The sequence below is a fragment of the Stenella coeruleoalba genome (assembly GCF_951394435.1).
Source record: "Stenella coeruleoalba genome assembly, chromosome: 8".
Classification (NCBI taxonomy): Eukaryota; Metazoa; Chordata; class Mammalia; order Artiodactyla; family Delphinidae; genus Stenella; species Stenella coeruleoalba.
This window is the reverse complement of record NC_137154.1, coordinates 794,233-820,021: the sequence shown is the minus strand read 5'-3', so window position 1 is coordinate 820,021 and position 25,789 is coordinate 794,233. Positions and strand designations below refer to the sequence as shown.

Sequence of the window (25,789 nt, the reverse complement as noted above, 5' to 3'; positions counted from 1 at the left end):
GCCGGGCCGCTCTGTGCGAGTCTCCTCGTAGCTTTCATGTGAATTTTTCTCTAACAGCTTTTGACGTTGGGGATACTTTCTATCCGTGTGTCTTCTTAGCTGAGGGGACCGTCAACACTTTGGCCAATTTTTAAATTGAACTGTTTGCTTTCTTATTGTTGAGTGTGTCTGAACACAAGTCCTCTATCAGACACGTGATTTGTCAACATCTTCTCCCAGTTCATGGTTGATCTTTGCACTTTTCAGAGCGTCTTTCAAAAAGCAAAGGTTTTTCATTGTGATGAGACCCAATTTGTCAATTTCTTCTCTTATGGGTCTTGCTTTTGGTGTCATAGCTAAGAAATTTTGCTTCCACCAGGGTCACCAAGGTTTTCTCTTGCTTTCCTGTGGAAGTCTTGTAATTTTAGGTCCTACGTTTGGATCCTCATCCGTTCTGAGTTCATTTGTGTGTGAGGTGTGGTGTACGGATTGCGTTTCTTTTCTTTCTTTCATTTTTTTGCATGTGGATGTTCAAGGACTTCAGCACCATTTGCTGAAAAGACAGTTGAACATATTTTGATGCTATGGGGTTTTTTTCCATTAAGCTTTTTATTTTGAGAGAATTGTAGGTTCTCATGAAGCTCTAAGAAATAATCCAGAAAGATTCCAGGTACCCTTTACCCAGCCTCCCCCAATGGTGACATCTTACAAAACAGCAGTGGGACATCTCGACCGGGATGCTGACATTGATGCAGCCGAGACAAAGAGCATTTCCAGCCCCCCAGCATCCTGCCTCTTGCCTTTGCTCTCACTCTCACCACCTAGCTAACCCCCGACAACCACAAGTCTGTTCTCTAGTTCTATAATTTTGTTGTTTCAGGAATTGTACAGAACCTTTGGGGACCGTCTTTTTTCACTCAGCATAATTCTCTGGAGTTTCACTCAGATTGTTTTGTGTTCACTGCTTTTTACCGCCAAGTGAGATCCCAGGGCATGGACGGACCACAGCTTGTTCATCTATCCACCTGTTGAACGACATCTGGGCTGTGTCCAGGTTTTGGCTGTTACAAATGATGCTGCTGTGAAGATGCGTGCATGGGCTTTGCTGTAAACATCAGCTCTTGTTTCTCCGGGATAAATAAATGCCTTTGTGCGATTGCTGCGCTGTACAGTAGTTGCGTGTTTAGATTTTTAAGAACTCAACAAACTGTTATTATTATTAGAGTGATTGTATTATTATTTGTTTGTTTGTTTTGTTTTTTGCGGTACGCGGGCCTCTCACTGCTGTGGCCTCTCCCGTGGCGGAGCACAGGCTCCGGACGCGCAGGCTCAGCGGCCATGGCTCACGGGCCCAGCCGCTCCGCGGCACGTGGGATCTTCCCGGACTGGGGCACGAACCTGCATCCCCTGCATCAGCAGGCGGAGTCCCAACCACTACGCCACCAGGGAAGCCCTCTCCTTGTGGTTTTAATTTACATTTCCCTCCAGGCTAATGATGTTGAGCGCCTTCTCATGTGCTTATTTGCCTTCTCTATGTCCTCTTCAGAGAAGCGACCCTTCATGCCTTTTACCCATTTTCTAATTGGATTGTTTGGTTTTTAGTGTTGCTATGTTGAGAGTTTGTTATATATTCTAGATACCAACCCTTTGGTGAATGTGTGGTTTGCAAATATGTTCTCCCAGTCAGTACCTTCTCTTTTTATCCCGCAACAGGGTCTTCCATGGAGCAGAAGTTTTTAATTTTGATAAAGTCAAGTTTACCTTTTATTTCCTTCTACGGATCATGCTTTTAGTGTCAAGACTAAGAACTCTTTGCCTAATCCTAAATCCTGAAGATTTTCTCCCGTTTTCCTAAAAGCTGTAGAGTTTTGCATTTTGCCTTTAAGTGTGCGATCCATCCTGAGCTAATTTTTGCATAACATGTGAGTTAGGTCCACATTCTTTTTTTGGATGTCCAATGCCTCCAGCAACTTGTGGAAAAATCAACCCTTCATCCACTGAATTGCTTTGGCACCTTTGGGCGTATTTGTGTGGGTCTGTTTCTGGGTCTCTTTTCTGTCCCACTGATCTGTCTCTACCCCTCTACCTATACCACATAGTTTTGGTTATCCAGCTACATAAGAAGTCCTGGAATCAGGTACATTGATGTCTCCCAATTTCTTCTTATTCACAGTTGCTTTGCCTTCTCTAGTTCCTCCATGTTTCCATATGAATTTTAGAATGATCTTGTCTATATCTACAAATATCCTTGCTGGGATTTTGATAGGAATTGTATTGCACTTGTATGTTGATTTGAGGAGAATTGACACTTTCACCATGTCAAGCCCTCCAGTGCATGAGCCTGGTATGTCTTTATGTGAGTGGGACCCTGTGGGGCCTTCCTGGGACAGACCCTGCCCTGTCCTCCGTCTGCCTCTTGTTTATAGAGACCTAGCTTCCTAGGCCTCCCCTGAGTTCCAAAGAATAAATTTAATCAGAGAAGTGAGAAAATGAAGAAACAAAGGAAAACAGTCAAACAAGATGAAATAATAGTTTAGCCATTAAACAAAGTCAAGGACCTTTAGTCCCTCCTCCAGGGCTATAGATAATATCCTGAGCCATATCCTTTGAGCTGTTTTGCAGATACAGAAACTGGCACTGAATGGAAAAAGCTGACTGCGTGGTGACCAGACTGTAGCCATGACATAAGCTGCTCCGTCTTGCACAATTCCAAGAACTGGCCTCAAGGAAATGGGAACAAACCGACCCTGGAGCTGAAGATCAACTGCACTTAAAACAATCAAGATGACGCTGGGGCTTCCCTGGTGGCGCAGTGGTTGGGAGTCCGCCTGCCGACGCAGGGGACACGGGTTCGTGCCCCAGTCCGGGAAGATCCCACATGCCGCGGAGCGGCTGGGCCCGTGAGCCATGGCCGCTGAGCCTGCGTGTCCAGAGCCTGTGCTCCGCAACGGGAGAGGCCACAACAGTGAGAGGCCCGCATACCGCAAAAAAAAAAAAAAAAAAAAAAAAGATGACACTGATCAGACCACTGCAGACCAGTTTCAAAATGACTTCCAGCGCTGACTCCGCTGTTTCTGCATTGAGCCCCTCCCTCCGCCTATACAGCCCTGAAACTCCCCTTTAAAAGCTCCTGCCCTCTGATCCGCAGCTGAGGAGTTGGTTCTTTGGGACACGGGTCCACGTTCTCCCCAGGATTGCTGGCTTCCTCCATAAAGCTACCTTCCTTTTAGCCAACACTTGTCTCTAGTATTGGATTCTTGAGCTGACGAGCAGCTGAACCTGAGGTCGGGGACACTCCATCTGTTCAGATCCTCTGTGATTCCTTTCATCAGCGTTTTGCAGTTTGGGGCACCCAAGTCCTATATAGGCCTTGTTAGATCTACACCTAAGTTTTTCCATTTATTTGAGCCATCGCAAATAGTATTATATTCTGAATACAATGGTCAGTGACCACGTGGTCATTGGTAAGATATAGAAATACAGCTCATGGGCGTATGTTTATCTTGTATCCTTGAAGCTTGCAGAATCGGCTTATTCTTAGATTTTTTTTAATAATAGATTATTTGGAATTTTCTGTGTAGACAATGGTGTCGTTTGCAAATACGGACAGCTTCATTTCTTCCAAACTGGGTGCTCTTTGTTTCCTTTTCTTACCTTACTGCATTGACTAGAACTTCCAGGCCTGTTGGAGAAGACTGGTGAGAGTGGGCATCCTTGCCTGGCTTCCAGCACTCATCTCTCCCCAGGAAGTTCAATATCAGCAGTAGGGTTTTTGTAGACGGTCCTCATCCAGCGGGGGAAGCTGCCTCTATTCCTGTTTCTCTGGGAGCTTCTATCATGAGTGGATGTTGGACTTTGTCATGTGAAGGGCTTTTTCTGCATTAATTGATATGCTCATGTGATTTTTCCTCTTTGGCCTGTTAATATAGTTGATTTCATTCATTTTTGAATATTGAAGCAGCCTGCGTCCCTGGAATGGACCCCACTTGGTGCAAATGTATAATTCTCTTTATGTACTGATGAACTCTGTGTGCCGTTACTTTGTAAAACATTTTTGTATCTATACTTACGAAAGATGTTAATCTGTAGTTGTTGGTTTTGGCTTTTAATTTTTTTTGTACTGTCTCTATAGTTATGGTATCTGGGTAATACTAACTTCATAAAATGAATTGGGAAGTGTCCCCTCCTCTTCTCCTTTCTGGAAGAAGTTGTGCAGATTTGGTGATAATCCTTCTTTAAAAGTTTGATAGAATTCTTCACTGAAACCATCTGAGCCTGGATTCTCTTTTTGGAGTTTAAAATTATGAATCTAATTTCCTTAATAGTTATAAGGCTACACAAATTATCTATATTGAGTGAGTTGTGGTAGTTTTTGCTTTTTGAGGAATTGGTTTATTTCATCTAAGTTGTCAAGTTTCTGCGTGTAGAGTTGTTCCTAGCATTTGCTCACTACCCTTTTGACGACTGTGGGTTCTGTAGTGATACCCCCTGTTCCATTCCTGATATCGGTAACTTGGGTCTTCTCTCTTTTTTCTTTTCAGGCTTTCTAGAGTTCTGTAAATTTTATTGATATTTTTCTGTCTTTCATTTCATTTCTTCCATTCGAATGAGTTAAAATTCATTCACTTCTTTCCCATTTTCCTGTTTTCAATTTCTCCGGTTTCTGCTGCTGTCTTTGCTCTTTCCTTCCTTCTGCTTTGAGTCCCTTTTTCTCTTCTTTTCCTATAGGTTCTTGAGGTGGGAGCTTCGTGTACTGATACGAGACATTTCCTCTTTCCTAGTATACACCTTTACTGGTATAAAATTCCCCCAGCACTGCTTTAGAATTTTTGATATGTTGAGTTTTCATTTCTATTCAGTTCAGTGTATCTTTGTGCTTCCTTGAGCCTTCCTCACTGGTCCATGGATTATTTAGAAACGTGTTTCTGAGTATTTGGAGATCTTCTTGTTAACTTTTGGTTACTGGTTTCTAATTTGATTCTATTGTTGTCAGAGAACAAACTCTGTGTGGTTTCCGTTATGTTAAATCTGTTGAGATTTGTTTTGTGTCCCAGGATATGGTCCGTCTTGGTATATTTTCTTAAAAAGTGTGTGTATTCTGCTACTGTTGGGTGGAGTGTTCTGTAAATGTTGATTAGATCCTGTTGGTTGATGGTATTAAGTTCTTCTACATCCTTGATGATGTTCTGTCTAGTTGTTCTATCAGTTGTTGAGAGACGGGGGTTGACATCTCCAGCCAGAATTGTAAATTTATATATTTCCCCTTTCAGTTATATCAGTTTTCAGTTCACAAATTTCGCAGCTTTTAGGGTATATCTTATGGTGACAGATTCTCTAGCTTTTCCTTCATCTGAGAATGGCTTGTCTCCCCCTTCCTTTCTGGAGAACATTTCCACGGGGTTGAGCATTCTGGGCTGGCAAGTCCTTTTCTTTCAACACGTGGAAGATGTCATGCTGTTTTGGCCTTCATGATCTCTAACAAGAAATCGGCCGTCATTCAAATTGGTTTTTACCCCTAAAGGTAAAGTGCTGTTTCTCTCATTGCTTTCATGTTTTAAATTTTCTTGCCTTTAGGTTTCAGAAGTTTGACTATGGTATGTCTTGGTATGGCTTTCTTTGGGTTTAACCTGTTTAGAATTCACTCAGCTTTTTCAATCTGTGGGTCTTTTGCCAAATTTGGGATGTTTTAAAACTTTATTTCTTTGAGTGCTTTTTCCAGGTCCCCTGTGGCACAGATCCCACAGGTTTCTGAGTCTCTGTTCATTTTTTTCCCATGTATTTTCTATTGATCGGATCAGGTAATTTCCATTGTTCTACAATCCAGTACAGTGATCCTTTCCCTCCATTGTGTTGGGTTGGCTTTTATTTCATTTATTGTAATTTTCGGTTCCAAAGTTCCCATGGGTTCTCCTTTATATTTTCTCTTTCTTTGCTTGCACTTTGTATTTTTTATTCATTTCAATGTGTCCATAACTGAAACATTTTCTGGCAGCTGCTTTAAACTCTTTGCTGGATAATCTAACATCTGTGTCATCAGTGTTGGCCTCTGTTGACCGTCCTTTCTCATTCAGCTCGAGATCTTCCTGCTTCTGGTCATGATGAGCAATATTTTTATTGAAACTGGGACATTTTGGGTACTGCCGTGAGATTCTGGACCTTATTTAAGCCTGTTTAGTTGGCTTTCTCTAGCACAGATTTACCAAGGGAAGGGGAGAACCAGACGGGGGTCCAACCCTCTGTTGACACCCAAAAGGCCTTCTCATTACTGCTGGGTGGGGTGGGAGTCCTGGCTCCCCATGAGGCCTCCCTGGCTGGGGGGGCAGTTGTTCCTCATTACTGCTCCCCTGCACAACCTCCACTGACACTCTGGGGGAAGCTGTTGCCTTTCCCCTCTAACTCTCCTGTGGCACGATTTTTAGATATGTCTCTTATAAACATGGAGTCGGCCTGTAAGTGTTTTTCTCCCTTTCTCACCCCACCTCCAGCTTTGTGTTCAGGGAAGTTGGATGTGCCTTTATTCTCACAGGTAAGAGTGGGCTCCCCAGCCACCCTGTTGGACGCATCCCTGCCTCTTTCTTTGGCCTCTGCCCTTCTCGTGCCGTTTGGCTTATGTTTACTTTGCCTTTTCTGCCCTGTGGATATTCACTGAGTAATGTTACCATAGAGGCTATCTTCTTCTATCAGCAATATTGAGTCACCCCTGTGGATGGCAGAGAAACTACCACCCTTCCATTCTTCCAGGCCTTGTTCTGGAATGTTCACTCTGGATTGTAATAACAATTTCACCCCTGTGTCTGTCCTGCAAGAGTTACTTCTGATCTTTGCACTCAGGGCTATGGCCACAGCACACAGCCACCTGGAGCAGCCCCTAAACCAGACAGTTCCAGGGCTCTCACCAGGCTTCTTAGGTCAAGACTTTCCCATTCTTGAACCGAGATTGTGTCTTGATTGTATGATCTCAAAGTATGTCTTCAAGTCCTTTTAGTTTCCAGGAAAAGTATGTGGAAAATATTCTTTCTAATCCTTAGACTTAACAGTGTTCAGAAGACCCGTTCCCTCCCACTCCAGGCTGCACGTGCTTCTGAACACCTGTGTCTGACACCTGTTTCTGGACCCCCATCCATTCCCCGCTGACCTCCATCACCTGTTTAAGGGCACCTTCTCTGGCTGTTCTCTGCCCCAGGCAGGCTCACCTCCCCAGGATGAATATTCCCACAGAATTATGTTCCTTTTGCAATTATACACAGATTAGTGAGACTATAGAACCAGAAAATGATGTTCCTGCTAAACTTTACTTCCTATGAGAGCAAGGATTTTCGTCTGTTTTTGTGACCTTTGTTCAATGAAAAGGAGAGGTTCTCAAATAACTAAATAAATGAGCAAAACTGACAGCTTGCGGGCTTCCCTGGTGGCGCAGCAGTTGAGAGTCTGCCTGCCGATGCAGGGGACACGGGTTCGTGCCCCGGTCCGGGAAGATCCCACGTGCCACGGAGCGGCTGGGCCCGTGAGCCATGGCCGCTGAGCCTGCGCGTCCGGAGCCTGTGCTCCGCAACGGGAGAGGCCACAACAGTGAGAGGCCAGCGTACCACACACACAAAAAAAGACGTCTTGCTTCAGCTCAAAAATGTTTTCTTTTATCGTATCTTCAATCCAGTTATGTGATTGGCACGGTTGGGTTTAAGTCTATCATCTTGCAATTTGTTTTGTGTTTTACCCACCTGTTCTTTGTTCCTCTTTCCTGATTTCTTTTCAGTTAATCAGGTTTTTCTTTTCTTTTAGACTAAACTTTATTGAGATATAATTCACACACCAGAAGATTAATTCACTTCAAGTCAATAGTCAGTGAGTTTTAGCAAATGTTCACACTCAGGAAACCAGCATCACGATCAAAATACATTTCCATAACCTCAAAAAATTACTTCGTGCCCCTTTCCAGTCAACCCCACCCTTATTCCTGAGCCAGGCAGCCGCTGGTCTGAGTGTTGTCCCTGTACCTTATTCGTGTGTGTTCTGGAATGTTCTGGAATGTCACGCAGATGGAATCAGAAGGAGTAGCTCCTGGTGCCTGGATGTTTCCGAGACTCACCTGTGCTGTGGTGTGTACCCACAGATCGTTTCTTTTCAGTCTTTTTTTTAAAAAAAACTAATTTATTTATTTATTTATTTTTGGCTGCATTGGGTCTCTGTTGCTGCAAGTGGGCTTTCTTTAGTTGTGTTGAGTGGGGGGCTACTCTTTGTTGCGGTTTGTGGGCTTCTCACTGCAGTAGCTTCTCTTGTTGCAGAGCACGGGCTCTAGGTGCACAGGCTTCAGTAGCTGTGGCACGCGGGCTCACTAGTTATGGCTTGTGGGCTCTAGAGCGCAGGCTCAGTAGTTGTGGCGCACGGGCTCAGTAGTTGTAGCTCACGGGCTCTATAGCGCAGACTCTGTAGTTGTGGTGCACGGGCTTAGTTGCTTCACGGCATGTGGGATCTTCCCGGACCAGCGCTCGAACCCGTGTCCCGTGCATTGGCAGGCGGATTCTTAACCACTCCGCCACCAAGGAAGTCCCCTTTTTAGCCGTCTTTCATTGTCTGTCTTTCCCTTCTTGTTTCAGAGTCAACGGTTTCTTGAATTAATAGATACTTTCTAAAATGTACTTTATTTCCCTGTCGTAACTTTTATTCTTACAAAACTATGTGTCTCTCCTGACTCTCATACCAGCTGATGACTCTTTCCAAGGGCCCCACTTCAGTTGGTTTTATTTGTTTGTTGTTTGCTTGCCATGAAGTGGCTTCTCCAGGCCTCTGGTACTTTCCTGTTGAGGGGACCACAGGGTCTACTGGCCCCTGGGCTCACCAGTTGGTCAGTGTATCAGTCAGTTACTTAAAAGTCTGAGGCTTAAACCAGCCAAGTTCCACTCGGGACCCACGTGACACGTCTGTCGTGGGCTCACTGTTCTGCTGGAGCATTACCATGTGCTGTGGCAGAGGGCAAAGCCTGGCCCAACAGTTTTACTAAAGATGTTCCTTTTTCCATATCTTTATTGCCCAGAGGAGTAAAGTAATCCTGAATAAGTGGAGATCTGTGCATGAATGAGAAGGCTGGGGTGCCAGGGAGGAAATGGCCCTCAAAGGGTTAAATCCTGAGGGGGCTGAGGTGGGACCTGATGGAGTAAGAATGTGGGTGATAATGACGCGGGGTCTCCAGAAAGTCTAGAGATACGTAGCCAGCACGGTCGAGATGCAAGGGAAACGATGCCCTGTGGAAAAGGCAGACCTGGCCCGGAGGGCCACAGAGAATTTCCAACGGTGGGTGCACAGCTGGGCGAGGAAAGCATGGAAGGTGTTCCTTGTGCAACGCCAAGCAGATACCGGCACGGTGAGGACCCAGTGGGCTGGGATGCAGTGAGGACGTGAGGGCATGAGAGGAGGAGAGATCAGAAGCTGGTGCGGTGCGCGCCGGTTCCCATACCAGAGGGTCTGAATTGCCTGTGGCAGAGGCTGGGCACCACTGGAGCACAGGGAATGGCAGCCAGGCGCCTGGGGCGGCTGCATCACCTCACAAGCCCTTAGCAGGCCCCGCAGACGCTCCCCCGTTGTGGCCCCACTGGAGGAGCTCTGAGGCTAGTGGGGGGTGGGAAGAGACAGGAGGGGGGCCACATCCTGCTGGCTTCCTGGAGGAGGTGACCGCGAGAGGAGGAAGGGCCAAGCAGGGGCAGGAGCATGGCGGCAGGGTGGGACCACGGCCTCGCCTCTCCCCCCTCTGGCCTCTCAGTGGGTTCCAGGCTCCCACAGCCTCTGTGTCTCTGCCCTCCCCTGTGGGTGGGCGGTCTAGACTGCAGGCTCCTCGGCGCACCCCCCTCCCAGAGTGACACAGGGCTGCGGCAGTCTCCCGGGATGCGGCAGTCTCCCGGGATGCACACGCAGATGCGGGGCTCGGCTGAAGGGCCTGGCCTGGGAGCTTGTCCGCAGAGCCTGTTGCCCATCTGTGGACGAGGGGCGGGTGGGGTGAGGACGGACAGGGGACAAGGAAGGGCTTCATGGAGGGTGCGTCCGGCAAGGTGAGACTTCACTAGGTGGACGTGGGGCTGGGAGGAGGCAGGGGTCCCGGGGGCAGATCCAGAGCAGGACTTTCAGGGAGTGAAGAAGTTGGGGACGGGGCTCAGCCTGGCCGGGGTGGGCAGACGAGGAGGGCCCCAACGGCTACAGGTCTGTGCCCACACCAGCCTCCTCTGCCCTCCTGCAAGCCCGCCCAGGGCTCGGCCCCTCCCCCGGGCCCCCCAGGCCACCCTGGCTCCCCCCTCCCTGTCCATGGCCCTTCTCCTCACGTCCAGCCAGGAATGACAGGAAGGCTGGGTGCCAACACCCTGCCGCTTGCGAGCAGGGCCCACCTGAGCGGTACCGACTGTCCGGCCACCGGCCCGGCTCTGTCCAAGTCCCCGTGTCTGCATTGCTTTCCCCCAGTTTCCTCTCTGGGTTTATTATATTTGCAGCTCAGTAGGGATGAGGTGAGGTTCAAACCACCGGCCAGTGACCTCAGGCCAGGCAGCCGAACTCCCGACACCGCCTCCTCATTTGCTGGTGGAGGTCCCCTCTTGAGAATCCATCCAGATGGCATGTGGGTGCTCTCGGTCGCCCCAGGTGCCCCCAATACCACTGCAGACACTGCCCCGCTGATGCCCGAGGCCCCTCCCCACTGGGTGCCCTGAGCAGGCCGGGCCCCCCCAAACCCCAGCATCCCCCTCCCGGTCTCTGTCGGTGCCCCTGACACAGGAGCTCGGGAGATACACGAGTGGATGTTCTGTGAGGACGAGCCAGGAAGGGCAGGCCTATTGGGGACCAGAGGCCGGAACACCAAGCAGTGGGCTCCCTGCTCCCCTCCACACCCTGGCCCTCCAGGCTCCTGGCCCCGCCACCTCCCAGCCATGGGGTGGGGTAGGGAACGCCCTCCTCACCTGGGCCTGTCCAGCCCCACCTGAGACAACATCCCCACTTGATAAGGCTGACTTCACTGATTTCACGCACTGGCGCACACAGCGCTAATCTGCTTATCTGTGGGCCGCCAGGCCACACCTGAGAGGAGCTCCTGGGCCTGATAGGGGAAGGGGAAGAGGCTCTCTCCGCTGCCCCAGCTTGGCTATCCTGTCCAGCAAAGGCCAGAGACGAGGGTCCAGCATGTTCCCCTCCCCGCTTCCCTGCGCCCCACACCTGCAGTCATGTCCACCTGCACGACAGCTGGGCCAGGAAGTGGCCGCCGTCCATGGTAGTGGCCAGAATCTGGGCCAGGGGTGCCTGTCTGTGGGAGGGAAGGCTCGGGACGTCCTAACCCCCTCCTGTATGGCTGGACGGTGTCCGCACAGCCCGGGCTTGCGCCCCTCCCCATTGGGCAGCTCTGGGCAGGGCGTGCTCATGGGTGACTTGGCCTCAGGCCCCGGGTGCACACACACATCGGGGCGGGTGCACACACAGGTCCGGCTGGCGTGGGCACTGGCCACCCAGAGGCAGAGAAGTGAAGGCTGCCTGCTGCGTGGAGGGGGCTGGAGACTGAGGGCCAGCCCCTCCCGTGGGGACCAGCAGGATGGTGGGCAGCTGGAAGGGTCCTGGGGGCAGCTGTCGAGGGGGCAGCAGGGCCGCACTTGAGGGCTACGTGCAAATGGGTAGAGGTCCTGAGAAGCAGGACCCCCGTGGCCGCAGCAGTTCTGCGTGGTGGCCTGCGGGGTGCCACCTGGGCCCCTCAAGGACCACGCCCTCTCCCCCTGCCCCTGGCCACTAGGAGTGCTGGCTGCAAGGACTCGGCCATCCGTCCCCGGGAACTGCCCCCCCAGAGACCCTCCCAGCCCAAGGCCGAAACACCCCCACCCCGGGCACAGACGGCCCACAGAGCTGCTCCGAGCGCAGCCGAGGTTTCCCCAGATGGCAGGATGCAGGGCTGGGGGTGCCAGCGGTCAGCCCCGCTCAGGGCTGCCCGGGGGGGCAGAGTCTGTCCTACATCGTGAGGACTGCGACTGCCACCCCGGGGGCTCCTTCGAGGCTGAAGCGGGGAGGGCGTGTGGACGAGCCTCTTTCCTTCATTCAGGATTTCGGCCAAGGGCCCACTCTGGGCCCGGCGTGTTCCCGCACTGGGGACACAGCACGGAGCAAAGCAGACCTCGCTCTCGTGGCTCTGTGTGGGATATTCTAGAGGGTGGACCCTCCTGAGTCAGACCCAGCTCGGGGCCCGGCTCGGGGTGGATCTCTGCGCTCAGCACGGGCCAGCCTCGGGGAGCTGCCAGGATCCCCCACCTGGGAGTCAGGCGCACCCCGCCTGGCCCGTCAGGGGCGTCCACGGGCCAGGGCCCCGGTGGGCAATACCCTGAGCTGCTCGGAGCAGAGCCTGCAGGTCCTCCGAGTGTGAAGCCTCACTGCCTGAGGGGCCGAGCCCCCGGGGGGAGATTCCCTCCCATCCTGCCTGGTGGTTGGATCGGATGGACTACCTGCCCTGCCCGCCCCGGGGACTGTGCTGTCTGGGCTGTGAGTCCTGAGGTGAAGCCAGGTGAATGGCGGCCCCCAAAGGACATGCCCCACCCCAGCCCCTAGAAGCCGTGAGTATGTGTATCTGGGAAAAGGATCTTCACAGGTGTCATTAAGTTAAGGACCTTGAGGGACCTTCATCCTGGGCTCCAACTCCACTGGCAAGGGTCCCAGTGAGATCTGAGAAGCAGAGACCACGCAGGGGACATGGCCATGAAGACAGGAGCAGAGACAGGAGGGAGGCGGCCACGAGCCCAGCAGCGCCGGAGCCCTCAGGCCTGGGAGAGAGGCCTGGAGCGACGTCCTCGGGGGCTCCAGCTCCCTGACCTCTGACCCTGAGGGCCTCCACGGGCTCTCCCAGGCCCGGGACCCTCAGGGATGCACACCGTCCTCCAGGTGCACAGGCCGGGAGGGGCTGGTCCCATGCAAAGCAGCTGCAGGCACCCTAACGGGGGACAGGCCATGGAAGGCCACACAGCCAGGGAGCTGGCCACGGTCTACCCCCCTTGCTGTCCCCCGTCACCTCAGCCAACCTGTGCTACCACAGGTCAGTGCCGGGGGGCCCCATCCCCAGGGTGGGCAGACCTGACGGGGAGACACTCCTGCCGTAGCTTCCGTGGCTGACAGGCCCCCTGGAACCAGGAGGCTCTGTGGGACAGCCAGGGCCGTGTGCTTGGGGCTGGCTCACCTGCTCAGCAGACACCACTCGCTCCCCCGCGCACACCTGGGCTCACCTGCGCTCACCTGCACTCGTCCACCTTCTCTCACCCATTTATTGCACAGTGTTTATGGGACCCCTCCCTCCAGCGCACACTGCGATTTGGGGGACAGACCGTTCACAGGTCGTAACACAGCAGTGTGAAGGGGAGATGCGGGGTCAGAACGGAGGGGCAGCAGGGCCCCCACCTCAGGTGAGTCCTTCAGAGGCATGAGCCCAAGTTCTAGACCCCCACTGGGTCAGAGAGCAGGGGCTCACACCTCTGCTTGGACACCACGACTTTGGGTCTCCAGGGCTGGGAAGTCCTCTGTCCCTGGGGCAGGGGTGTCTCCCACCCCCGGCACACGTATGTCCCGGTTGCCTTCCAGGAAGCTGTGAGGATTCCATCAGCCCAGCCCGGTGGGGGTGGCCCAACGCCGGGACCAGAGCGGATGGGGCCAGATCACCCCGTCTGCACTGAGAAGCCCCTGCAGGCCTCGCCGGCCCCTCTGTCCGCTCCCCTCGGCATCACTGCTCAGAGAGTTTAGAAATTCCAACCCGAGGACAAGCGCCCAGCGGGAGGACTCGAGCCCCCCGCCCCTCCCCGCTGACTGGGCTCGTGGGAGCTGAGGAAGGTTGCCCTGGAGGGTTAGAGCGGAAATCAGAGTTCTAGGAGTGGGGGTGGGTCAGCGGGGGGCTGGAGGGTGCTGGACCTCGTAGGAGAGAAGGCAGTGTCGTCTCCCCAGGCCAGCCCAGCCCAGCCTGGCACGGAGAGCAGCCGAGCCTGGGGCGGCTCTGAGGACACACAGGGCTGTACACAGCCCCTCACACGCTGCTCAGCTATCGGTCTCAGCCGCCTTCGGCCCCGGGGTCAGGCCGAGGTGCACTGCTGATCTGAGGGCAGAACCTGGGGTTTTCAGGGGCCCTAAAGCCCGTCCCAAGACCGTTGGCGGCTGACGCCGCCCCGCCTGGCTGCCCGCCCCGAGCCCACTGGCGGCGCCTCACAAGGCAGCGGTCCCAGGGACTCTTCCCAAACTGGCAAGACGTCGCAGGCCGTGGCCCCGCCTGAGGGACCTGACCCTCTGCCAGTGGCTGTGCTCCCACTTCCCTGGGGTGCCTAGCAACACCTGGCAAGGCGCTTCCAGCAGGGCTGAGCCCATCCAGCTGGGCCCACACTGGGGGCTGCAAGCCTGCTGCTGGGACCCTCCGTGTTTCTCGCGTGACCTTAGATCACGCCAGCCTGCTCGTTACAGAACGTCGGCCCCTTGCACACCTGTGTTCGCGGCAGTGCTACCGCCACCAAGAGGTGGAGGCAGCTCAGTGTCCGTCCGTGGATGAGTACGTCACAAAGTGTGGTCCGTCCACATCGTAGAACATTACTCGGCCTTAAGAAGGAAGGAGATCCTGACACAGGCTACGACAGGATGGCCCCTGGGGACACTACACTCAACGAAATAAGCCAGACACAGAAGGACAAGTCCTGTCTGATTCCACTCCCAGGAGGTCCCTAGAGGAGTCACATCCATAGAGACGGGAAGTAGACGGTGGGACCCGGGGCTGGGGGAGGGGAGGGGAGTGTTTCACGGGGACAGAGTGTCCGTGTGGGAGGATGGAGAAGCTCTGGAGGTGGATGGGGGTGACGGTCACACAACGAGAACGTGTTAGCGCTGCTGACGTCTCACTTACAAGCGGTTAAGGAGGTAAGTTTATGTTGCGTGTATTTTGCCACAATTCAAAAAAATAATTTTAAAAATAAATCAACCCCCCCCAAGCAGCATAACCTATAGGAAGCAGGGGCTCCCCTGGCGGCCCAGTGGTTAGGACTCCGCGCTTTCACTGCGGTAGCCCGATTCAGTCCCTGGCCCGGGAACTAATATCCCGCAAGGGAGGGAGGGAGGGAGGGAAGGAAGGAACTGTGTCCCGGCGCCCTGCTTCTGGCACAGACCTTGCCCCGTCCACACCGAAGGACTCGACCGTGTGGCTCTAGATCGGGAGGACTGAAGCCTTCCTGGGGGCTGCAGTGGACACAGGTCCAGCTGACGGGGGGTGGAACCGTCCTTTCCTTTTCTCCTGCAGCAAACATTTATCAAGTCCCACTGCGTGCAGGACACCGCTGTCTCCCAGAAACCTGCTAAGCAACCCAGGGCCGCACAGGGAGGGGCCCAGGCGGGCACTCCGGGAGGAGAGGACCTTCCCCCGGGGATTAGTGGGGTGTTGCTTCCCTGAAGGAGGATTTCAGAACAGCCCTGACAAAGGCAGCTGCCTGCCCTCTGGGACTAATCCAGGATCTCTCAGCGCAGGGGCGGCAGTTCCCGTCGGGGAGCCTGAGTCACGCAGCCTCCCATGGGGTTCGCGGGCCAGGGAGCCATGCACTGGCTCGGTGGCAGTGAAAGGCCCGTCAATTCACAGGAAAGGAAGAGATCCATTAGGGTCCCCTCCTCCCGGGTAAATCAAAGGCCCCAGGAAGGAGCGGAAGGAGGGAAACGCGGCTCAGAACGCAGCCCAGCACCAGGCCGCCTGCGGGTCAACCGGACGTCTCTGCAGCCACTGCTCCGGCCCTGCAAGGGGGTGCTGGTGGCAGCGGGGGAGGAACAACGGGGTTGGGGGCCTCTAGGTGCCCCACTCTTAAAGATCCCTCCTGGCAAACCAGGCTCTCTGGCAGCAGCTCCCGCGTAAAGCGAGGAGGCCAGGCTTCCCAGATGGTAGGGGTTCTCCTTACACACCAGCCCTGGGCGCAGGGCTACCCGGCGCAGGGCGTTCATCAGGGTTCCAAGGCCACTTCCAGGCCTGTGTGGGCAGGGGGAAGCCCTATCAACTAGCGACGCCGGCCCAGGCACCAGAGGACAGGGTGGCAGCCACCTGCAAGCTGGGGACGCGGCCTCCTCCAGCTGCCTGAGGCCCCCACTTCTGAGGGCCTCGGAGACCCTGTGCCTGGCCCGCTGCCCCATGGGGACACCTTCTTCTTGTTCCACAGTACATGTCTGCGGGTAGGGCTCGAGGGCCATGAGATGGGCACGGTCTGCCCTCCCAGACCTCACGGCAAACAGGTGGTGACCAGAGCGGTCAGCACAGAGTCTCAGATTACAGCCGCCCAGTGCCGGTGGGACGCTGGGCTCAGGGTAGTGGTCCTGCAGTCCCCAAGCACTTCCAACAGCCGCCTGGCTGGCCCACCCGGAGTGGGTGTCTGTGAATGGGGGATCGGCCCCCCACGGCTTTGCTCCCTCTTTGCCTTCAAGGCACCTGTGGGGCAGGAGCGTGGCCGTCCGTTCCCCCCCGCAGGCAACATGCCTGCCCTCTCAGGGCCTCCTATGACAAGGCCCACAGGTAGGGCCTCAGCGGGCAGGACCTCTCCGGCCCCCCATCACCCTCAAGGATGCAGCATCGGCAGGACAGCCGGAGGCAGGGAGGCCGGAGGTTGCAAGATCGGGGTGTGCGGTTTGCAAGAGGGCTGAGGGAAGGGTTTGTACGCCCAGCCGGCTGTGCCTGCGCCCCACTGGGAGCACCGCGGGTCACGGCAGGTCCGAAAGCTGCGTGCCCTCTAAGGTCAGGTCACCTCCTCAGGGTCCCAGGGGAAGGGCGTGCGAGCAGGCCTGCCGAGGCCGGGAGGTCCTCTCAGAGGAATGGCTCCTCCTGTCTGCACCCTCCCCGCCTTGCGGCCTTGCAGGAGGGCTCCACGGGTCAGCCGACGGGGTGACGTGGCACTGTGACCCTTCCTCCTGGCACCCGGCCCTTCCCAGCAAGCCGTGAGACTGAGAGGCCCCTGGAACGTGGTGGGCTTGGCCCTGCCCGGCCCGTCTCCGGGAGGCAAGGAGACGTGCGGGGACAGATCAAGGTCAGGACAAGGCACGTTGTCCCCAGCGGCGCTGAACACGTTCCCGCCCAAGTGTCAAGGATGGAGGGTGGACATGGACGGACACCCCGCTGGGCAGCTGGCAGCTCATGGACAGAAGTGCGGTAGCTCCCTGGCTCTGATAAGTGTCTGTGCTTTTCTGAAAAAGGCACCATCATAAAGGGAAGCTCGGAAACCTCAAGGACGTGCTCCCTGAGGGTCAGCGTGGGCCACGAGGCCACCGTCCCCCAAGTCTCCACACCCGGCCATGCCAGGGGCCGGCCGGCGGGACAGGCCTCGTGGCCCTTCTGGGGGAGGAAGGTGGCTGAGCGCTTGACCAGCAGCCCCGCTGCACGCGAGCCCCTGGGCTTGGAATCCCACGTGGGTGCTGGGCGTGTGGGGGTGATTCCCAGGCATCTGGTCCTCGTCCTGCTCGTGCGTGACCCACGCAGCTGCCGCGCGGCGACTCCGCTACAACCACCAGCCAGCGCCCCGAGCAGGCGCTGCACAGCCCGGCAGGATCAGGGTGGCCAGGGCCCAGGTTCAAAACTGACTCAGAACCCGGGGCGGTGATGCAGAGGCTGCCCCTGAGAGCCCGGCCACTCTGCCTCCAGCACGTGACCCTCGTGACTCCCCAGGACTCCCCAGCCCAGGGTCGGCCCCTCCTCTCTGTGAATCACCGCACAGCCGCTGCCCCTTCTGCTTCGCAAGGCCTCTGAGCCAGGAGGTGGCGGCAGGCTTGGAGGGAAAGTGTCAGGACGACGGGGTCTGTCCCGCCCTCCTCAGCAGTGGGGCAGAGGCCACACAGGTGCTTCTTGTTTGCACACAGGGCTGGCCCAGCTGCCTTATTTAGCTTTGAGATTTATGGGGTTTTAACTAAGCCCTATCTAATGACGCAGTCACTGGTCAGCACCCAGAGTGGGAGACAGAGTGAGAGAGACACAGAGAGAGACAGGGAGAGAGAGGCAGAGACACAGAGATGCTGAGAGGGAGAGAGCTCGAGGCTGCCTTGCGAGGTGGGGGGCTGGGCTGGTAGGGAGGGGACAGTGGGAGGCCGTGGGAGGCGGACGGGATGAAGGCCTTCTGGCCGTCTCTGGTCTCAGCCCTCAGCAGGCCCCTGGGCCATGAGGTTGGAGTCAGAGGCTGGCAGCAGTGTCCCAGTCAGCCTAGGGTAATGGCAATGGCAGGCAGGCCTGTGGACCAGCCCACCCAGCATCTCTCCTCCTTCCCTCTCCTCCAAGCACCTGGGCTGGCCGGTCAAGCCTGTAATGGCTCCTCCCCCAGAGGGTTCAGGTGAGGGTCTGAGCAGGAGGGGTCTGGTCACGGGGAATGCGTCAAGGTGCGTCTGAGGGTCTGGGCCCATCCCCACTCTCTCCTCAGGAAGACCCTGGAGAATCCCAGAGCGACTGACAGCAGGCTCGCAGGCACTCATACGCCATGTTCACAGCAGCCCAGAGACAGAGGCAGCCCAGGTGCCCGTCGAAGGGTGCGTGGATAGATGCACAAAATGTGGTCCATCCATAAATGGATGTCAGCCTTAAAAAGGAAGGACATCCTGCCACAGGCTACATCCTGGGTGAACCCTGAGGACACGATGCTCGGTGAGCTAAGCCAGACACGGAAGGACAAATCCCATCTGATTCCACCCACATGAGGTCCCTGGAGGAGTCACACCCATAGAGACAGAAAGTGGACGGTGGGCTCGGGGCTGGGGGAGGGGGGGGTGAGTGTTTCATGGGGACAGGGTTTCGGTTTGGGAGGATGAACAACTTCTGGACGTGGATGGTGGTGAAGGGTGCGCAGCAATGCGAGCATGCTTAATGCCCCTGGGCTGTGCACTTAGGCATAGCGAGATGGTAAATTCTATATTATATGTTTCGTACCACAAAGAAAAATATTTTAAATTTCAATGGAGGTGGCTTCCCTGGGGGCCCAGTGGTTAAGAATCCGCCTGCCAATGCAGGGGACACGAGTTCGAGCCCTGGTCTGGGAAGATCCCACGTGCCGCGGAGCAACTAAGCCCGTGTGCCACAACTACTGAGCCTGCGCTCTAGAGCCCGTGTGCCACAACTACTGAGGCCCAAGCGCCTACAGCCCGTGCGCCGCAACAAGAGAAGCCACCGCAATGAGAAGCCCGCGCACCGCAACGAAGCGCAGCCCCCGCTCGCCGCAACTGGAGAAAGTCCGCGTGCAGCAACGAAGGCCCAATGCAGCCATAAATAAATAATTTTTAAAAAAAATTTTTATGCAGAGGAAAAATGTTAAAGTAATAATGGAACGTTTTTCCCACAGTGGAAAACAAAAGGCCTCAGAAGGAAGGGACTCAAAGGCAGCCCAACAAGAGAGAAACGGAAAACAGCCCCTGGACACGACCCAGTGAAACGTCAGGAGGGCTGCTGGCGGAGACGGACCGTTCCAGGTGCTGGCCCAGCGCCGAGCTGGTGGAGCCCCCGTCCCGGCTGAGAGGACATGCCCATCACCAGGACCACTCGGGAAACCGTTTGCCTGACGTGGGACGAAGCGTTTCCAAGAGAGACGGTGGCTGCACCACCCGGAACACTGTGCCAATGATCATTGCAACTTTATTAACGGTAGCCACACACTGGGCACGGCCGCGAGCCCTGACTGCCCGAGGACAGGGCACCGGGCACAAGTGGCCTGATCAACAGAAGTTCATTCACTCCGTCCTGGGGGCGGGGAGTCCCAGATCAAGGGGAGTGCGGGGCTGCGCCCCGCCCCGAGGCTCTGAGGGCTTCTGTCGAGTGCTCCCCCTCAGCTCTGGGGTGTTTGCTCCAGTCTTTGGTGTGCTTGGCGTCTGGAAGCATCACCCCGATCTCCACCTTCATCTTCACGTGGCATCCATCCTCCCTGGTGTGTGTCTGTCTACAAATCTCCCCTTTTAATAAACACCAACATACAGGTTGAGGGTCCAGCCAAGTGACCTCATTTTAACTCAGTCACCTCCAGAAAGACGCTATTTCCAACAAGTCCATTCCAAGGTACTTGGTGTTTGGACGTTGACATGTGACTTGGGGGGGATACAGTTCACCCCACGGCACTGGGAGGAACCAGACGTCCACCAGTAGTAGGGTGAATAAATAATTGCGGCAAAGCTGCAACACAGTTCCACTCAGAAATAAAAAGAATGAACTTCTGCTACTCACAGCACGCCCAAATCTCACGGACAAAGGGTACCTACTTCCAGTTCTGTGGGCGTGAATCATAAGAACAGGGGAGACGGTGAGAGAAACCAGAAGGACCCTGCAAGGCACCCGAGGGGCTCCGGGTCCCGGGTCGGGGGACGGCAAATTCCTCGGGCCTCTTGCTACCAAGCCTCCATCACACCTCAGCTACCAGGGTGCGGGGGTAGAAGACGGTAGGATTCTGAAAGAGATGGGGTCGACCTTGAACTTCTCCATGCGCGCTGGTTACGGGACCAAGGAGTGATATGTTTAAAAGCTGAAAGAAAAGAACTCTGAACTTTATTTGATATTTGAGCCAATTGTTGCTCCAAGTCGAGGGCATTAAAGGACCCTCGGGGTCGGGGGTCCTGGGAGAGCTCGCCGCAGACGTGTGGGTGCTGAGAGCCCGCGTGAGGGGTGGGGGTCGTGACGCCCCGGAAGCACTCACCACCATCCTGGACACCGCAGCCAAATGCAAGGAAGAGCTAGACTCACGTGAGCTGCAATGGGAACTCCAGACCCTTGAGCATCGCGGCCAGCGGGCCGCTTGGGGCACCTCCACCCGTGGCCGGGCTGTGCTGCCCTAGCGGCCCTCACCCATCACCACCCCCGGACACCTGACGGGCTCTGGGCAGTGGCTGGAGACGCCCCCGGCACAGCCACCCAGGGGAAGCGACAGAGGAGACAGCCGTCCCCCACCCCACCGAGCGCCGGCCCTCAGGCTCAAAGGTGCAGTCGGCACTGGCCCTCCCGGCGAGCCTCTGTCGGGCTCTCAGGAAAATACGGCAACACCTCAGCGCCAGAAGGACGGGCAGAAGACCCCGCCCCGGGGTAAACGTCCGTGGTCTGGCGCTTGGCCCATCTCTGACCAACAGGCCAAAGGGCCCTGAAATGCCTGCGGTTTGGCCAAGAGCTGCTGCTTGGGGGCTGGGTTTGTGTGAGCCCTGATTTCGCAGACGGGAGGCCACTGTGAACACTGGTGTCCTTACAGGACGCCTCCCCCGAGACCCCTGTCCAGGCGTCGTTCGCAGGAAGAGTCCTGAAAGCTGACACTAAGTAGGGAGCACCCGGGGCCCACTTTGTGGGGTTCCCCCTGCAAGTTCTCCGTGTGGGGCCCCATCCTCAGGCAGAGGCGGTAGAGGGCAGCCCAGGCAGTGCTGGGGGGCGGGCGGCATGCAGGCTCCCTGGGGTGGGGTCTGGCTGGGCACTAGAGGCACGGCCTGCCCTGCAGCCTGGCCCAGAGCCACTGTCCCCCGAGCAGGAAGTGGGAAGATGACCGGCTCGCTCACTGCCCTGGAGATGCTGGGGAACGGCCGCTTCCTGGTCCTCGGGGCAGCCCAGGGACAGCCGAGAAGAGAGGACACCGCTGGCCCCGTGCCACCGGTGGGGGGCAGGCCTCCAATGCCAGGTGGCAACGTCCCCGATCTCCCTGGGGCCTTGTTAACAAGCCTGCTGACGCCGAGGACGTTGGGGATGGAAAATGCCCAGCTACCCCCCGCCAGCCCATAGCACAGGAGGAGGTGGCCTGGCTGCAAGGCCTGGGTACCCGTTTCTCAGCCACGTGGTGCAAGGACGGCCGCGGGTCCCAGCTCTGCGGCGGGCGGGTGGCATCCCAACCACGGGAAGAGCGGGAAATCAGGGCTCGGAAGCACTTCCAGCCAGGACAGAGCAGGCGTTTTCTGTGGCATGACCCGGCTGGGAGGGGAGCTGGGGAGGCCCTGGCCTTGTCCCCAGGGCCCCCTCCCTCGCCCAGCCCAACCAGGGTCTCCGGGGGATCAGCGTGGTGAGCTGCTGCCTACCCCAGCTGCGTGACCCCCCGGGTTGCTGGCCCACCTTGGCAGGTTTTGCCGTCTGTTAAATGAAGTGATAGTCAACCCCCCCCAACACCAAGATTGTCCCCTAGAGGAAGCTGCTTCACCCTCGGCCGGGATCACTGAGCCAATGACACCTCCCCTGTCACTCCCCGAGCTTGGCAGGGGGTGGACTCTCCGGGGGAACGCCAACAGGTGATGGCCCGAAAGCCCTATGTCCTCTCTGAGCGCCCATCCCGTCCACCTGGGTCCTCCCTCCGTGTAGCCGCAGGGTTGATCAGGGTGTGTTTCCTGGGGTGACTGGAGCAACATTGTTTGTTGTTTTTTGTCTTCAGTCCTGAGGCTGGAATCCCAGATCCAGGTGTGGGCAAGGCTGGGTCCTCCTGAGGCCTCTCTCCTCGACGTGTAGACGGCCATCTCCTCACTGTGTCCTCACGGGGTCGTCCCTCTGTGTGTGTCTGTGTCCTGACCTCCTCCTCTTATAAGGACACCAGTCACACTGGGGCAGGGCCCACCCTCGTGACCTCATTTTACTTTCCACCTTTTTAAAGACCTCATCTCCAAATAGTCACATTCTGGGGTGCTGGGGGTCAGGACCCCTATGTATGAATTTGGGGGACACAGTTCAGCCCACGACAACCTGTAAGAACAAAAGGAGAGAGAGTGATCAAAACTCACTGCACAGGGAGAAAATCCCCGGCTCCTTTCAGGGACCGGCAGGCAGGTGGGGTTCAGGGAGCGGCCAGCAGAACCCTAAACAGACAGGATCTGATTTGATGCCATCAGCAAACCCTGGCGGAGCTTCGCCTGAGGGTCCGAGGGCGCCATGAGGCTCTCAGAGCCCGGTGACGTCCGTGGGGCCCTGCTCCGGCCTCCTGGTCGCAGGCTGCGGGCTCGGCCTGGCTGGCTTGGGCAGGGAGGGACTGACCACACCGCCCTCAGCAGCCTGAGACCTGGGACGCCCTCCCCCCACCGCAGCACGTTCCCTGTGCTCCTGCCGCGGCCCCAGGGGCTGCGCTGGACGTTGCAGGGCCCACTCACCAGCTCCCATCCTCCCACCAGGAAAGATTTCAAACGTACCATCGAGAAGAGGGACACGTGGGCACCACGTACCCGCCGTCCAGCTTCAACTAACATTAGCTCCTTGACCTTTGTGCTTCAGATATGTTTTCCATCAAGAAATAAAATATTACGGGCAGAACCGGGTGCCTCTCCCCACCCACCCCTCCCCAGAAGTGGCCACAATCCTGAATTCCATGGTTCTCGAAAGTCTTTACAGTTTCACCACGTTTGTAAATGTGCACGTTATAAAGCAGGGATAACGCGTGAATCCCCAGTGATGCGATCAGCGTCTGCGCGAGCCTGCTGTGGCTCCGGTTCCTGCAGGTTTAGTGGCCGTGTTGCATTCTGGGGAAGGGTGGGGGTCTCACTCCTGCGAGAGGGCTGTGACACCCGGCTCGGCCAGCGGCGGGACGGCCCAGGCAGAAGCGCCGGCGGGCTGACGCGGGTCCCAAGGGCGGCTTCTCTCGCGTTTCCAGGATCCCCGTGGCCAAGCTTCTTGGCTTGCTGCTTATTTTCGTCATCCGTGCCTGAAGGAGGTGAGCTGCCCTCGGCCCCGAGGCAGCAGGTGGGCGCCCTGGACTCTCCGTCTAGGCCGTGGGTGGGCTCAGCCTCCCCCGTCCTCCCCTTCCCCTTCCTTCTCCTCCCCTCACCCCATGAGGGTCCAGCAGGTGGTGGACATCACGGGCATTCCTTAGCTCTTTGGACACTGGTCCTCATGAGTCATCCTCACGGAAGCTTCCTTCCCTCTTTGGCCTGTATTTTCACTTTGTTAGGTTGTCTCTTTGCAAACAGGATATTACCAAGTGTCTCCATTGCAACATCGACGGCTTGGGATTTTACTGACTTGGTTAAGAAATCCTCCCCTCCCCTGAGGTCATAAACATCACACCTTTAATTTCTCCTGAAAGTTTAAAAGTTTTGCTTTTCACATCTAGCTATTTAAGCCACTTGGTGTCTGATCTTAGTTTGGGGCGTGAGGTGGAGACCTCATTCCTACTTCCCCACTGAGAGAACGCTGTCCCAGCAGCTTCTACTGAAGGTCGCCCCTCCCCGCATATGAGGAGTCCCTCCCACCGCAGTCACTGTCCTGGCGTGTGGTCTGTTCCACCTGCCCGCTTGCCTATCCCTGAGCAAGCCCACTCGGCTCTGTGAGAAGAGACCAGCCTTCCCACCTCGTGCTTCTTTGAAAACTCTCAGCTCTTCTTAGCTCTTTGGTCTCACGTGGGCTGTTTGAGCAGCCTGACAAGTCCATGAAAAACTCTACTGGGATCGTGAAAGGCATTTTGTTAGGTTTATACAGCTGCTTGCCAAGAAATGGTTTTATTTTTCAAAATTGAATCTTATCATTTGTGAGCAGGGCATCTCTCTCCATTTAATAAGTTCTTCCTATTTGCCTTCCAGTAACTATAGTAATTTTCTCTTAATAGCCTGGGACATATTCTGTTTGATTTATTCTTAGGAATCTGCGTGGGTTTGTGGCTGTGTTAATTATTATTTTTTCTACTTGGTTTTTACTGGCATAAATAAATGCTACTGGTTTTGTGTACTTGTTTTCATTAACCTTGTATCCAACAATGTTACTGAGTTCTGATTGGCTTTTCCATCTTGATAATCACAGTATCTTTAAGTCAGGACAGTTTTATTTTTTTCCAATCCTGATACTTTTTTTTTTTTCTTGTTTTGTTGCTTTGGCAAGAACTTCTAGACCCCATAGATTGATGGTAAAAGAATATGAAAAAGAATATATATGTATAACTGGGTCACTTTACTGTATAGCATAAATTAACACAACATTGTAAATCAACTATACATCAATAAATTTTTTTAAAAAAAGAAAGTAGTCATTGTAGACAGCCTCCGCGTCCCCTGACTTTCATGGAATGACCTAAAGCTCTAGCACTAAATCTGATGTTTGCTGCCGCTTTTTGACTGATACCCACTAACAGATGAGGAATGTTTCCTTCCAGTCTTAGTTTGCTTTAAAAAAAAATGAAGACAAGCTGTTTGCTTTCATGGGGTGCTTTTTCTGCATCTCTTAATGGTTTTTCTCCTTTAATCTGTCCATGGAAATCGCCAAACGTTGCTGGCTCCCCTCCTGTTGGCAAAGCCACATCCCACATCCCAGCCCTGGCAGCTGGGATGACCCAGGTGACCCTCTGTTCTGAGGGTTTAGACACTGGGCAAGAGGCTCCGTGTGACAGACGTGATCTCTGAGATGACAGCTGCTCCATCACTTGAGGTCCTGGAGAGAAGATGGGAGCAGAGCACCAGTCCAGGGTGCCTGGAAACCTCTGCTGTCACAGGCCACCAAGATCTGGGGGCTCTTGTTCCTGCAGCACAGCAGAGCTATCCTGACTGAGACGTTACGTCAGTAGATCTTCTGCTGTTGAACGATACTTGACTTGCTGGGTAAGCCTCCTTGCTCACGGTTTCTGGGATCTTAGGGGAGCTTCATACACAGCCCTCCCCACCTGAAGGCTTGAACCAATTGAAAAGAAGGAAGGGGAGCTGGCGTGTGCAGGACAAGGCCTAGTTGCGTAAATTATAAATTCTTGGCCGGAGACCACGGATCGCGCTTGTGGGTAAGTCGGCTTCCTTACTCTGACCCCTCGAATTAAACAGACAGCCCTCCAATGGCCGGCCCTGACAAGCCCCCTCCTTGGAGAAGCAAGGGAGAGCAGGTCAGGCCCGGGAGGAAGGAAGAGAAGAGAGGAGGGATGCTGCCCACGCCCTGTTTCTC

General features: G+C 55.2%; 1 protein-coding gene across 1 annotated transcript in view; it reads right to left on the bottom strand.

Annotated features, from left to right (window-relative positions):
• MUC5AC (mucin 5AC, oligomeric mucus/gel-forming) overlaps positions 1-25,789 on the bottom strand; it is a gene marked incomplete at both ends in the record, with an annotated part of 54,681 nt that overhangs the window by 18,427 nt on the left and 10,465 nt on the right. The window contains 1 exon segment of the mRNA XM_079928328.1: positions 9,815-9,944. Coding sequence (XP_079784454.1) covers positions 9,815-9,944 — 130 coding nt within the window.